At 34.8% G+C, this 14,672-nt stretch overlaps 3 protein-coding genes and 1 long non-coding RNA gene across 4 annotated transcripts; 2 read left to right on the top strand and 2 right to left on the bottom strand.

Moving 5' to 3' along the window:
- Window positions 1-1,251: 1,251 nt before the first annotated feature.
- LOC121728138 lies at window positions 1,252-5,009 on the top strand. Its single transcript, XM_042116253.1, has 7 exons — window positions 1,252-1,318; window positions 1,493-1,648; window positions 3,108-3,239; window positions 3,321-3,509; window positions 4,442-4,545; window positions 4,631-4,795; window positions 4,891-5,009. Exons 1-7 carry the CDS (start codon window positions 1,252-1,254, stop codon window positions 4,942-4,944), a joined length of 867 nt encoding a protein of 288 aa, XP_041972187.1. The 3' UTR covers window positions 4,945-5,009.
- Window positions 5,010-8,112: 3,103 nt separating this feature from the next.
- LOC121727599 lies at window positions 8,113-9,699 on the bottom strand. The gene is made up of 3 exons (XM_042115510.1): window positions 9,548-9,699; window positions 9,401-9,463; window positions 8,113-8,663 (listed from the first exon to the last, which is right to left on the bottom strand). Exons 1-3 carry the CDS (start codon window positions 9,575-9,577, stop codon window positions 8,166-8,168), a joined length of 591 nt encoding a protein of 196 aa, XP_041971444.1. The 5' UTR covers window positions 9,578-9,699; the 3' UTR covers window positions 8,113-8,165.
- A 1,469-nt stretch (window positions 9,700-11,168) lies between these two features.
- LOC121727600 lies at window positions 11,169-12,393 on the bottom strand. The gene is made up of 2 exons (XR_006035700.1): window positions 11,957-12,393; window positions 11,169-11,668 (listed from the first exon to the last, which is right to left on the bottom strand). It is a non-coding gene; the product is annotated as an uncharacterized LOC121727600 (long non-coding RNA).
- Window positions 12,394-13,161: 768 nt separating this feature from the next.
- LOC121727598 (leucine-rich repeat extensin-like protein 3) lies at window positions 13,162-14,627 on the top strand. Its single transcript, XM_042115509.1, has 4 exons — window positions 13,162-13,296; window positions 13,430-13,479; window positions 13,570-13,601; window positions 13,854-14,627. Exons 1-4 carry the CDS (start codon window positions 13,201-13,203, stop codon window positions 14,447-14,449), a joined length of 774 nt encoding a protein of 257 aa, XP_041971443.1. The 5' UTR covers window positions 13,162-13,200; the 3' UTR covers window positions 14,450-14,627.
- Window positions 14,628-14,672: the final 45 nt, after the last annotated feature.

Genomic DNA, 14,672 nt, shown 5'->3' with positions numbered 1-14,672 from the left:
TTACTTATCTGGAATAAAATGAAGATTTTTTACATGAGCCCCATAAATTTTCTGTCGTCTTCATTAAATTGAAGTTTAATCATCGTTAAATGTCTCCAAGTGCGGCTGCACAATAGACAAAACTACAGTAAGTCTGTCGTAAAACTGAAAGCGATCCCCAACATTCACCAACATAGTTATACACTGTAGACTACTGTTCCCATCCCGTTACCGCAGTTGTAAGAGCCATACCTCAACGGGATGACATGGCGACGTGGCCAGTGACATTACCATGGCAACGTCATGGTAATGTCACTGGCCACGTCGCCAGAGCGACGTAGAGACGCCTGCGTCTCTACGTCGCCGCAAAGCGGCGTTTTTCTTAAATTCTATGAATATAAGAAAACCCTTGAAAAAATGTTCAATTATCTGAGGATGTCATTAAAATCAGCGACTGATTGAGTGACGGAGCATACAAAGACGTGCAAACAACTGGAACGTCAACAGTCGCCGCATGCGTAGCGGTCGAACCTTACTCTAGTTAACAAGTGCCATTTTCGTTAAAACCTGATCTCATGCACCGAAAATTATGATTTTGGTCTCATTTGATTTGGAATACCATCTAGAACATTCTATCAAAATTACAAGAGGGGCTGAAAAAAAATGCTAAAGTTATAAACAATTAAGTAAACATCAAAAGAAAGGTTTGGTTTTTTTTAATATTTCGAAAACTATTTGAGATAATTAAAATTTGAAAACAGATCCTTATGGAACAGGAAATTTCCTAAAAAAATCCTAGATTTTGGAACCTTATCAATAATCCTCATAGCTTTAATTGAGCGACGAAAGTAGCGGTAAAAACGCGTGGTTCGGGTTTCGCGTGATTTGCCGCAATCTGCCACGTGAACTAAAAAATATATTTTAACTGATTAATAATATAAAGAAATAAAAAAAATTGGGCACTAAGTAGACATATGAATAAACAATAATCCGTCAACAAAAATAAATTATCACAATTTGTTTAATTGTTATGCTTTTGTTAATTTGTTAATAGTCACCATTTTAATGTTAACATAAAAACTCTGATTATTTCAAAACAAGAAATCTAGAAATTTTTATTATTCTTTTGAGCTAATCTTAAAAGGGCTTAGAAGAGATATCCGTTAGAAAAATTCAGCAATTTTGATTTTTCACTTTTTTATTAACATTCAAAGGCATTCCAAAATTAGTCATGTAAATAAAGCAATTACGGTATTTTAGGTTTGTGGCAAAATGGCACTTGTTGACCAGAGTATCTGGCTACGATGGCTACTTAGCAACGTCACCAGTCGGTCGCCAGGTGAGTTATCCGTCACATCTCAATAGGACTAGTTGGCGACGCCGCTGGCCACATCGCTTTGGCGCGGGCGTCCCGGTGAGGTATGCTCTATGGCCCTTATAAATTAATTTTTTATTGCCTATAGTTACTAAAATGACGTTTTAGTAGCCATTTTACAGAAACTTTGATTTCTAGGTGTTGTCTTTAAGGATATTGTTTTATACATAATGTTTGTCGTGGAGAGTACCACCTTGTCTCTGATGATGATGCAGTTCGCGCTCCTAGTCCTACACACCGTCAACGCGGTTAAGCTCATCAACAGGCGTCTTGAAATTATTTTATTAAATCTAGGTAAGAGCTCTTTAACGTATGTGGTGGTCCTATGAGTTTTTATTAACTAAATCAGGTTATTTATAAATTAACAAGTATCATTTAAAATTATATCCTTCTTAGTCTAAGCGATAAGTTGAGAATGGCGAAATATAGAGATAAGGGTCATAAAAATACGTGCGATAGCTCATTAGATTCGGGAAGACGTCTAGAAAAATGTATCGGAAGCGTGTATTAGCACACAAAAAATTGCAAAAGTTATAAGCAAATTAGGTTGCAAAAAAAAGGTATTATGTTTTTTGTTAAAAACTCCGAAACTATTAACATTAAAGAAATTTAAAAAAAAACATTCTTAAAGAAGAGGAAATTTCCTTAAAAAAATCCCAACTCCCGGAATTCTATCTCTATTTAACGCTGAAAGTAAGCCTCCGCGCGGCATTTTTAGGTAGCGCGCGTGGCTTCAAAACCGAGCACGTCACACTGATTATTTTTTTAAAGGTATTAAATATTTATTTAAAATTTTCAAAAACTTATGGTGTATTCCGAACACTTCAAAGAATTTGCTTCCGTTGGGAACTTTTAACTTAAAGTTAATTTTTCAACAAATTAGACAAAATATGTTAACTAACGAAATTTTTTCGAACTTCCGTTCTCATTGTACTTTAAAGAAAACGTTTAAATAATTTTCGTAAAATTCTTCACTTCGTGGAGCCCTTGATATAAACATACTTAACAAGATCACACCATAAAAGTTTTAAAAAATTTCATACTTTGTTTATAATCATTTTTTAACTTGAACAAAAAACTAGAAATCCACGTAATATTGTCAAAAAAAAGTTGTTTCATTTATTATCACGTAATTGATTTGATATCAATGAAGGACATGTATTAACTAAAAAAAAAATTTTAAAAAAATAAAAATAATCAGTGTGACGTGCTCGGTTTTGAAGCCACGCGCGCTACCTAAAAATGCCGCGCGGAGGCTTACTTTCAGCCCTTTTTTAGGATTTTTTTATGGAAATTTCCTCTTCTCTAAGAATATTTTTTTAAAATTTCTTAAATGGTAATAGTTTCGGAGTTCTTAACAAAAAACATAATACCTTTTTTTTGCAACCTAATTTGCTTATAACTTTTGCAATTTTTTGTGTGCTAATACACGCTTCCGATACATTTTTCTAGATGTCTTCCCGAATCTAATGAGCTATGGCACGTATTTTTATGACCCTTATCTCTATATTTCGCCATTCTCAACTTATCGCTTAGACTATCTCCTAAAAATCCCATCTGTCTTTTAATAAAATTCATGCTTCAAACTAGATCAGTAGTCTTGTTATGATAATATGAATGCTCGCGTCGTCTATTAGTCTAGGACTATTCATTGCATTTATAATTCGATTAGAAATAAAATATTGGTGTATAACTACGAATAATAAAAAATAGTATATTAATAATAAATACTATTGAGTGTAAAAATTTTCAGAAAGTAAAAAGCTTATCTTAGCAGAGGAAGTAAATGTTTCAACGCCTTTATACGACAATATAAAAATACCATTATCCTCAATCAATAGAACGATAGATATGTTAGGGAATATCAACCAAATTGTGATTGCAGGTAACACATTCACTGTCACCCATTTTATGTTTATGAGTAAAAGCCTTCACTATAATGATTAACTATTTTAAATGTTTATAGATCCATCTGGAAATCACAATAACACTGAAAACATGCGTTTACTAGTTAAAACATTTGATTCTATTTGCGAAGCTCTAAGAAAACTTAACAGATACTTTGACATAGAGATACTTATTGAAACTCTACTATATGCATTTTCGATATGGCGTGTCTTCAACGTTTTTGTCGAAGTGATGTATTTTGCAACAGGTAATTTATTCCCGATTGCTATAAACTTCCAGGTCGCGATTCAGTGTTCCTTAAATAATTATTATGTATTATCTTATAACAGCATTTAAGACGACTAACGATATTAAATTCTGTGGATTGAGAAACACTGGGGCGTACTCGATACTGCCATTTGAACGCTATAAAGCATAATAGGCATGATGACTATTTTTTTTTCTTATCGGCAATTGAAAGACACTTAAAAAATAGAAACATCGTTGAAAGAATGACTCTGATAGCTTCAAAATTCACTAAGATATGACAATTCAAATATCTCATAAAAAAAACCTGACCGAAACGCTCCATACAAAGTGCTACGAAAGTATGACGTCAGTCTTTCGTAGTTTGTACGCATCGGGAGACAACTTTGTTCGACAGGTATATTAAATATTGCGTTAATGAAAGCGGTTTCATAACAAAAGTTGCTTGAAATTGCATAAGTTATCGAATTGTATACAAATATTAACAAATTTAATTGAAAAAAAATTCGACTTGAATATCCAACTTTGAAGGCCGCGCATAACAAAAAAAAATATAATGCTATCAAGCTGAAACTTTGGGAACACTTATTTTGTACCGTGATTTCTTTATTTTATTAACAAAATTCTCTAATCTTTGACCTTGTCATCATCCCTATTATTATTGTGTAGGTATCATCCGACAAAATTACGTATTGAGTTATGAATGTAGTCTTGCTGCATTCATAACTCAACATTTTTTTATTGTTCTGTATTTGTGAGCTACACAAATGCTTAACAGCGACCATTTTTATGTCTAGTTCATTCCTTCTTATCTGAATATTTGTTATATTTTAGCTGTCAATTAAAAAATAAGTAGTTACTATAAGTTGTGTTACAGGAGAATGTTGCTATAATAAATAAGAAGAATTATATTTACCAAATCTTTGTTTGCAGATACACCAAAATATATTGAATTTATAAAGTTTATAAGCTGGGGAGTTTACTATTTATTGCAACTCTATACATTAATAGAACCGTTTTATCAAATAGGGATAGAAGTAAGTATAATATTTTTGTGTCTTTTATACGTCTATTCTCATTCATTCAACCATTTATCAATATTTCGTAAATTTATCATTAAAGGTGGAGCAAACTCGCTTTCTGTTGAGTCAAATGATGACCAAAGTGGATTCTTCTGATGATCTTCTGTGGGTAGAAGTTAACAAGTTCAATACTTTACTCTCTTATCAGAACTTCTCTCATGCTGCTGCCAATATCTGTAATCTTGATAGAGCACTTGTTCTTAAAGTGAGTGTTTTAAAGTGCGTTAGTTAGAGTCCTAACTCCTAGCATAGCTGCAATTCTCTATAAATTCTTACCTATAACACTTTTCTTTATTTCAGATAATCAGTGCAGTCGTAACATTCTCAGTAACGTTGCTTGATTTAACTAAATAGAGTTTAGTGTTAATTGATCGAGTTAAGTATGTTAGTACTTAAAATGTAGAGATCACTGTGTTACCGTGTTAATTTCTTATTTAGGTATCAAATATTTTTAAAAACAACTACAATATGTTTAAAAATATTAAATAATTATGAACATACCGTCGATATCACTACATCTATACTAATATTATAAAGAGGTAAACTTTGTTTGTTTGTTTGTTTGTTTGTTTAATTGTAATGAATAGGCTCAAAAACTACTGAACCTATTTTAAAAATTCTTTCACCATTCGAAAGCTACATTATTTACGAGTAACATAGGCTACTTTTTATTTTGGAGAATATAGGGTTCCGTAAGATATTTCAGTTTTTCGGAAACAACCAGAAAATTTACTTATTTTGCGTACGCTGCCTAAACTATAAAATATAGAACTATACAATATTCTAAGTAAATGTAGATCTTATAAATATCTACAAAAATGTCCGCGACACTCTATACCTATCTATGTCAAGTGAGGCACAACAACCATTTTCTTATTTAAAAATGTAGATTTTTTTTGGACTACATTTAAACGAATTTATTTTGCTTATGCTAATGATCCTTATCAAAATAAATAATTTCATCACTAAGTACAGTTTATGTAGATTATATGATTAAAATTGGACGTTTGGTTTAGAAGTTATGGCGAAATTAAAATTCGAAGTGGGCGCTACCAATGCCACAGAATAGATAATAATAGTACGAGTACCAATGCAGGGGTGCGCATTGTACACATTGAAAAGTTCTACAGAAAACTCCGCGATGGTATTTTTTTTTACGTGGTATTTCTCCGGTCGAGCCAGCCCATTTGTGCCGAAGCATGGCTCTCCCACGTATAAGTATATCTCTTATAGATATATCCCACAATAACATATTTTTTTGTCATTTACTTTTAACTTCAAATAATGGCTAATTTTCGAAGCGATTTTAACCAATACGGCAATAATCCTTATTCAATTAAATACTTCAAATACATTATTGATTTTGGCCCTTTACAGCATAATTATTACGATTTTAATTTTAAATGAATATTTTCGAAGACATTACAGATTTAAAATTGCGGGACGTAAGTAGCTTTTGCGGCAGTACCGACCAACGCGGGCCACGGGTAGTAATGAATATAAATTATTTAAAATCAAACTACTGAATCGATTTTAATCATTTTTTCAGTGACTTAGGCCATCATTTATTTTATACCCGTGCGAAGCCGGGGCGGGTCGCTAGTAATATTATAAAACAAATTCGCTTTTTTCCCTCATGTCCCTTTTTTCCCTTTAATCTTTAAAACTACGCAATGGATTTTGATGCGGTTTTCTTTAATAGATAGAGTGATTAAAGATGAAGGTTTATAACTATAATAACAATCATTAAATAGTGGAGAAATACTGTTATTGTTGGGGTTTCTAATGTGATGTCGTAAATAATTATTACATTTTTTCCGCTTACATTGCAAACGCAGGCTGAACCCTACGAGATTTATCAAAATAATTTGTACACTATGAAAAGGTCTACAGAAAACTCCGCGTTGGCATATATGTCTATCTCTTATGGATATCCCACAATAACATTTTTTTGTCATTTACTTTTAACTACAAATAACGGCTAATTTTCGAAGCGATTTTAACCAATACAATAATCCTTATTCAAATTTAAGAGTTCACCTGACTCTAAAAATCAAACATCGTCCTTCTCTCTTCACACTCACGCCCGTCTTTCATATGCCAGGTGAAAAAGGACGGCGCGGAATCATCGCCGAGTTAGTTTTACTTGAATAAAAGACGAACTATAATGATTATGAAAAAAGTGTTTTGAGCAAATTTAGGTTTTATCAATACCTTTTTAGATATTAAAAAATATTAAAGAAAAGACAGCAAACTTCGAAGATCCAAGCAAAAATGTGTCTAAAACAAGGTTTTTTTGTAAAAAAGAAACTATCGAGCATTTTTGAGTAATCGTGTTTTCGTCTTGAGCATTTAATCTTTATGAACTGATGTTACTTGTGTCAAAAAATCTGTTTTCTAGACCTTACAGATTTTCAGATCTAGGTTAAAGTATGTAGTCAAGTTAGGGTCATATGGGCTCTTAAATGAATATTTTCGAAGATATTACAGATAAAAAATTGCGGGACGTAGCTTTTGCGATGGTACCGACCAATGCGGGCCACGGGTAGTAATGAATATAATAAAAAATTACTGAATCAATTTTAATCATTTCTTCAGTGAGTGACATAGACTATAATATATTTTATACCCGTGCGGAGCCAGGGCGGGTCGCTATTACTATATAAATATACGACCGGTGAATTTAGAATTAAATAATTGGCCAAGTGCGAGTCGGACTCGCGCACGAAGGGTTCCGTTATCCCTACACTTTGTAACTAAATTTTATCAATTAAATCTCGTAAAAAAGCAATTGTTTCTTTAATCTTTCTAGTCCTTAATATATTTCTGACCTGAATTAGTATAATATTAAACGAAACTCACCGTAATATTTCAGTTTCACTATAAAGTTTGTACACGTAAATTAAGCACGTTGTTACATGTCCGAACTCCGACATGAAAATGGCCGTTTCATACCTCGCAAACAAGTGCCCAACCAATTGAAAACTAGCGCTACTAATGCCATCTAATGAATCCTGCTTGAACGAAATCGAGTGTTGCATTAGCAGCAACGTAGCAGGAAGTTTAAACTTTTTTCCGATTTGAGTCAAAGTTGCCCGCAGGAGCTAAAGAAACCCGACCTTACCGGTATCCGTACCGTTATAGAGCAAAATAGGCATTTTTTTTATTTTATTTAAATATTATTATTTTTGATTATTAAAGTACACATATATTTAAGGCCTTTGTGAAAATTTCAAGTGCCTATCTGTTGCCATTATTGATATCGAGCAAAAAAGGCTAAGAAAATCATGTTTGTTGTATGAGAATTTTAATATTATTTTGTTTTTAGTATTTGCTGTTATAGCGGCAGCAGATATACATATTCTGTGAAAATTTCAGGAGTCTAGCTATAGCGGTTCTTGAGATACAGCCTGGCGACAGACAGACAGACGGACAGATAACGAAGTCTTAGTATTAGGATCCCGTTTTTACCCTTTGGGTACGGAACCCTAAAAATACCTTGGGAAATTGAAAATCCAGAAGTGAAGCGTAATTTGTTTATAAGATTTAACTTGTCACATAATCATATTCAGTTATCAATCAGCAAAAGTCTTGGACAGCTTGTCTACAATTATTCTCGTTCTTTCGGACAAATACTGGTCTATTTGTCCGAGAACTTTCACGAAATGCAGCATCTTCTGTACGCCCTTCTTGAAGATCTCCATGCGCTCTGCACTGGTTTGCTCCTCGTCGGAATCTCTCAGGGAGGCGAAGGTCATCGGATTTCCAACTTTGGGCGGCAGTTTCCCGTTATTGGGGCGCAGCTTGGGCACTGGGAGCTTGGGAACTCCGAGTTTGGCGATGTTTCTCCTGGGTAGGCTCATCAGCTTGGGTATGAAGCCGCCCGGGGGTAGCACGGCGACGGGGGCCTGCGTGTCGCCGGCGCCAGCCTGGTCCGAGTCCCGCAGGATGAACTTCCCGTTCTTGATGGCCTTGGGGATGGCGCGCTGGATCATGCTGCAGAAAGAGTCCATATCGAAGCGGGAGTTGCCGCGCAACTCCGCTGATCTGGAGCTCGAGTACTGCGCCGAGTCCTGAAACGTTATCAATTAGTATATTTTAATTTTCAATCAAGAATTTCTATTATTGTTGAATAAAATCAAATTACTATTACAGATATATAAAGATGTTTCCTATTGTTCATAAGGTGTTGGTTAGGTCTTTCTAACTTTAGTATCAAATTTTAACACAGCCGATTGCGTCTCTAATAAAAATGAGTACCAAAGAGAATATAATCACTACGTTTTAATGAGTACCTACTCATAATAAATGTATGATTACTGCATTAGTATAATTCTTTGATTATTCTGTCCCTACCGCTAGGTATCTTATATCTATAACGAGCAATCGGCTCCAACGATTTTCATGAAATTTAGTATATAGGGGTTTTGGGTGCGATAAATCGACCAAGCTAGGAATCATTCTTAGAAAATGACATTTTATTCGTGTTTTATCGAATACCGAGCAAAGCTCGGTCAAATAGCTAGTATTAACTTTATGGTTTCTACCGATATAACTAAACTTGGGAAATATAGTCGTTTTGCTTTCATTCGAGGAAAGAATTATATTATTATGTTAAAAAAAGATCTATTTCATGCGTATCATCTTTATATTCTTCTACTAAATTATGGAGTCATTGCAAACTGATAGAGCACATGTGGTCCGTAATATAGATTTATCTATTTCAAGTACATTGTTAATTTTTTTGTATTCACAAATAGATATATTAAATTAATTACACACACAACATGATATTGCTTTTTGTTCATACCTCATCAGATCCACAGTCAATGGTCACCCGGAGCGGGGCGGGGTGACACAACACAATGTTTATCTGAAAGCACACGCATTATTATTTCACACACAATTTACGCAAAACACACACACAAAATATAGCGTTATTCGATGATAAACTGACCATCACCAAGATTATTGCGAAGCGACGCATGCTATCCGTTTTGAAATAACATTTTGTGTGCCAGAATCAATGCAGTCACGTAACGAAGAAATAGCACATCAGCAAATCTCGATAATTGTTTCGTTAACCACGCAGTCAGCAGTACGGAATGACAATACGAAAGACAATCAGTCGCAGCTTATCACACAGACGTGATAGTTTATGTTAATAATCGAGTTACCATCGAAATTAGCCAATATGTAGTTGATATTGTGTGTCATACTTTAGCAGCTGCTCTGTCTGATGGATTCAGACCGATCTCACGGCTGCAGCAAGATAATACAGTTGTAAAGAGTTTGTCGAGGAAACTAATAAAAACAAAGAGACTCAAAGAGTTAAGGGCGTTGGATGAGGATCACAATGAATTTATCAAGCCAACTAGTGTGCCTGGTACTACTGGCCGTTGTGATAGTCTCAGAGGTTAGTACTCGTACATTAAATTTCTCAATTACTATAAAACATAATATAATATTATAACATTTAACTCACCTAGTTCCTTAGGTATACTAGTAAAAAATCCGAGCTTTGTCTTGTTCTCCTTTAGACTTCGTATATTTATTTTGTTTCACCATTTTAAAATAACGTGAAGCTCTTGATTTCCTTGCCAAATTTTCATGTAAAGAAAATTTTCACAATAGTATAATTGGACGCTGTTAAGCATTCGTGTACTAACCTACATAAAAATTACGTATTGAGTTATGAATGCAGTTATGTTCTTTAGAAGATTTAGAACAAGACTGCATTCAAAATTTAACAACAAAAAAAATGGTTGGTTAGGACACTAATGCTTAACAGCGACCAATTATCTTCAAGCAGTCTTCTGAATATTTTTTTTTAATTGCACAGTATGCTGTATGTTACACTATATCAACGAAAACTATTTCTTACCTAATATTTTTCAAGTCTAACTACTGTTAAATTTTCGAATATCAATACACAGCCACTGGTTACAGATATTGAACTATGTTTCATTTTTATTTTCAGAGCAGTACCTTAGTGAAAAGGTCTCTACTGAAGCCCTTCTTTGAAGAATCGTGCTTTACGTGCAAGGACTCCGATCGACCATTTGCATGGCCCATCATCTCATACTTCGGGGATATCAAGGACAAAGTTGTTAACGTGTTTAACAAATTCGTAGAAAAAGTGAAAATCAAACAACTTAAGTAATTGAAAATTTAAATGCAAAATGAAAGGATGTCAACACGAGCAAAGATCACGATTTTAGTCACAATGTTAAAAAATTTATTTATTTAAATTTTTATTTAATTCTAATGAAATAAAACATTATCAGGGTACTTGTATTAATTTTTCACTCCCATTTTTAAGAATAAGAAAAATATTTATAGTATAAAAATATATGTGCAGTGCGGACCCAAAAATGTGATCAAAACCATGTTAAGCATAGCTATTATTTATAAACATGTTTTTCCTTGCAGAAAAAACAACACCAAAGGAATAAGATGTTAACAATAAAACAAGTTTTTAATTGTTGTACTTACTCATTTTATTTTAAAGCTTTAGAAGTTTCTTAAATCTCAAATATTCTTTATTTGTAAGGGATCCATCTATCTTTAACTTCCGCAGTTTGTCAAGTGCTCTATTTTTGTTATTCTCAGCTGGTACCCAAATAGGTTTTAATTCGGACCCCAGAGCCGTCTGTAAATTAATCTTGTCCTTCAATTTCTTCACTCGTAATGATAAAGGTGTCAGCAGTTTTGGCTTAGGTAATAGAGACGATCGAGGCAAAGGTAATAATGGCGGTGGAATTAAAGATAGCGGTGGTATTAATGGTAGAGGTAGCAAAGGTAACGGAAGTAAAGGTAGAATTGGTAATTTTGGTAACCCCAGTAAAGAGGGAGCTTTCAATTTCTTTAGAGGATTCTTCAACTTTGCGTCAAGCTTGTACAAATTGATTTTTGTTTCAAAATTTGATAATTTACTCCCTGCAAGCGAAGGGATTTTTATTTTTTTATTCAAACCCAGTAAATTCTTATCACATAGTTTCTGTGATTTTTTTATATCTCTTGATAATTTTTTCAAGTCGCTCTTCATTTTACTCTCGATGCTGCACGATACTGAAATCTAAAGAAATATTATTGTTAGAGTACTTTTAGTAAGTTTAGACTGAAGAGGTTTGACTCGTGATTTGGCTCCAAGGTAGTTTTATTATGGAATATTTTATAAGTGGCGGTAAATGTGTCATACAGTAGTGTTTTAAAATGAAGATTAAAGTTAAAGTTTACTTATTTTTGTCAAGAAATTAACCCACTAATAACTCTCTGTGTGCTGGTTAGGTACACCTGAGTCTGTAATAAAAATATCTACAGCTAAAAACTTATTGAAAATTTAACAAAATAAAATTCATCTTACCAAGAGTACGAGTAAAATGATACAAAAATAAATTAACTGCAGTAAAGAACCCATCGTCAACTTTCATTTCCTGAATGTTCCTTCTACAACGATTGCTATAGCACTGTCATTAAGCAAGATATCATTGTATACTTAGTGCTTATCTTTCTATACATTTGATTAAACACGTTTTGATTTAAATAAGATTTTTAATATGCTTGATAATATTAAACAATGTATTATGTAATATTAATAAAAGTGCTACTAAGTATACTACAATTTGCAAGTCCTCCAGTTATTTCCAGCGCGCTGGAAATGATTTAAAAAAAATTAAGTACGTAATTATTATTATGCCCATCAAAGCGAATGTTTAATAGATTTTTATTTGCTTTAGATTTGCTTTAGCTTATTCAAAACTTTATCTGGTTTACAAGTTATATCAACGCCTCCGTGGTCTAGTGATATAGAACGCGGCTCTTGACTTGGAGGTCGTGGGTTCGATTCCCGCGTTGGAAACATGTTATTTCCAAGTTTGGTTAGGACAATGCAGGCCGATCACCTGATTGTCTGACAAGTAAGATGATCCATGCGTCGGATGGGAATGTAAAAAGTCGGCCCTGCGCCTGATCTCACGCCAGTCGTGTCGGCCGTCCGTCCCACTGGGTTATGAGAGTAAAGGAATAGACAGTGCTCTTGTGTACTGCGCACACACTTGGGCACTATGAAAATTACTCCTGCGTAGCTGGCCTGGTTTCAATGAAACCGGCCACTGTCACCGAAACCGGTGTGGGAGCTATTTTGATTTACAAGTCCAGCTTTGGACTCGACAGCAAACAAAAGTTAACATTTTAACGACAACTTTAAGTGTCTATAGACTCTCTACCTACTGCCATGTAAGTTTCCTTGTCATTATTATCTTTATCTCCACCTACACCATCTAAAGTCTTAGATTAAATGTTGATCAATATTTTCATGAACCCATTCGTAAGTAGTGGAAGCAACATAGCAAATGTCGAAAATCTTAGAAACTATCGACTATTTATAAATTACTACGAATATGGGTAATGCAAGTTGATTCATCGAAATTTTGAAAGTATATCACAGGCATATTTTATCTAATCGAATCCAACTATGCAATATTTTAGAAATAACAAGGTAACAATGTCACGTATCACTAAAAATTGCATAAGTACAAGCATAAAAACCCTACAAAAAATGAATTCCACACAATCAATAGGAATACGAGTAACCAAATTTGAACTAAAATGGGGGGACAAAATCTTTTTTGGACCTCCATGTCTGTAGTTTTACTGCTGTCAGATTTTGGCACAGCATGTTTGGACGACAAAGGAATATGTTTGGTAATTATTTTGTTTTTATTAAAAAATTGATAGAATAAAGCTAGCCACTTAAAGTTATTTGAATATATATAAAATTACTTCATATATTTTACAGTCGATGGTAATGTTAATCTTACTTTTCTTTTAATTACAGTTGGAGGCTCTCAAGGATATGAAGGAATCGAAAAAGGAACTGCTTGGCACGTAAGTAACGCTCAGCTAGAAAGACATTGTTTTGAATACCTAAATAAATGTGTACGGTTTAAATCTAATTAACAACATTTTTAATTTCAGATTACTAAAGTCTTTACTAGCGCCAAAACTTGGTAAGTTTTAGACACATGTACTATCAGAGAAGTTGATCCCTAGGCAGATGGGGGACCTACGAAGTTTAATCGCATTACGTCAAACCCAGCCTACAGATTACAAAATTAACATTAAATTGCCATGGTCCGACCAAATGACGTTGGTCTGTCAACTGCCTAGGAAACAATTTCCGCGGTGGTATCAGTTAATCTTGTTATTTTTAATTGAACCTCAAATTCCCGGAAAAGTAACATAATATTTTTGACTTACAGAAAAGAAAGAGAAGCTGTTATGTGCTGAGCCTCCCCCGCCTCCCGCGACGATAGTGCTGATGCCGGCGACGCCGCCTGTGCCGCCTTGTCTGCCCTCGCCACTGGCGTTACCACCAACTCTGCCGCCCATCATCCTCTCCGCTCCTCCGCCGGCACCACCATGTTCACAATTTCTGCTCCCCCCGCCACCACCACTCTGTTTGCCACCTGCCCCGCCCCCACCGATCTTCCTGCCTGCTCCTGCACCACCACCGATGTGTTTACCGGCTCCAGCGCCTGCGCCTTTGGTGCTGTCTCTTCCTCCACCTCCTCCCTTCATGCCCTCCTGCCTGCCTCCGCCACCTGCTCCTATTATTCTCCCCGCTCCCCCGTCTCCTCTGATGCTGCCTCCAGCACTACCTCCACCTTGCCTGCCGCCCGCGCCGGCGCCACTAGTAATATCCCTGGTGCCGCCCGCACCACCCCTACCGTGCGCGCCTCCACCGCCCGTGGGACTCCCTATGAATGCCTTCATGGTTCCCGCGCCTATTCCCATCACGTTGGAACCAAAACCAATCGAGCTGCCTCCGCCTTGTGCTTGCTCATACTATAAATAATATTTGGACACTAACCTTACCATAATCTTTTTCGCCGTATATCTTAAACAGTTCCAGCGCCAGCTTAGCTTTTGCGAAAAGGAAAATGGTTATGTTGAGGGTACCATTTACTTTAGTGTTATTTAATTATTAAACTTTTATTTATTATGTTTAAGTGAAACTTGTTTAATAAATTATACAACAAACTATCTGTGTATTTACTGCATAATAACCCTATATTTCG

This window comes from Aricia agestis, chromosome 6 (assembly GCF_905147365.1).
Source record: "Aricia agestis chromosome 6, ilAriAges1.1, whole genome shotgun sequence".
Classification (NCBI taxonomy): Eukaryota; Metazoa; Arthropoda; class Insecta; order Lepidoptera; family Lycaenidae; genus Aricia; species Aricia agestis.
The sequence above is the reverse complement of the archived record's forward strand: the minus strand, read 5'-3'. Positions and strand labels throughout refer to the sequence as shown.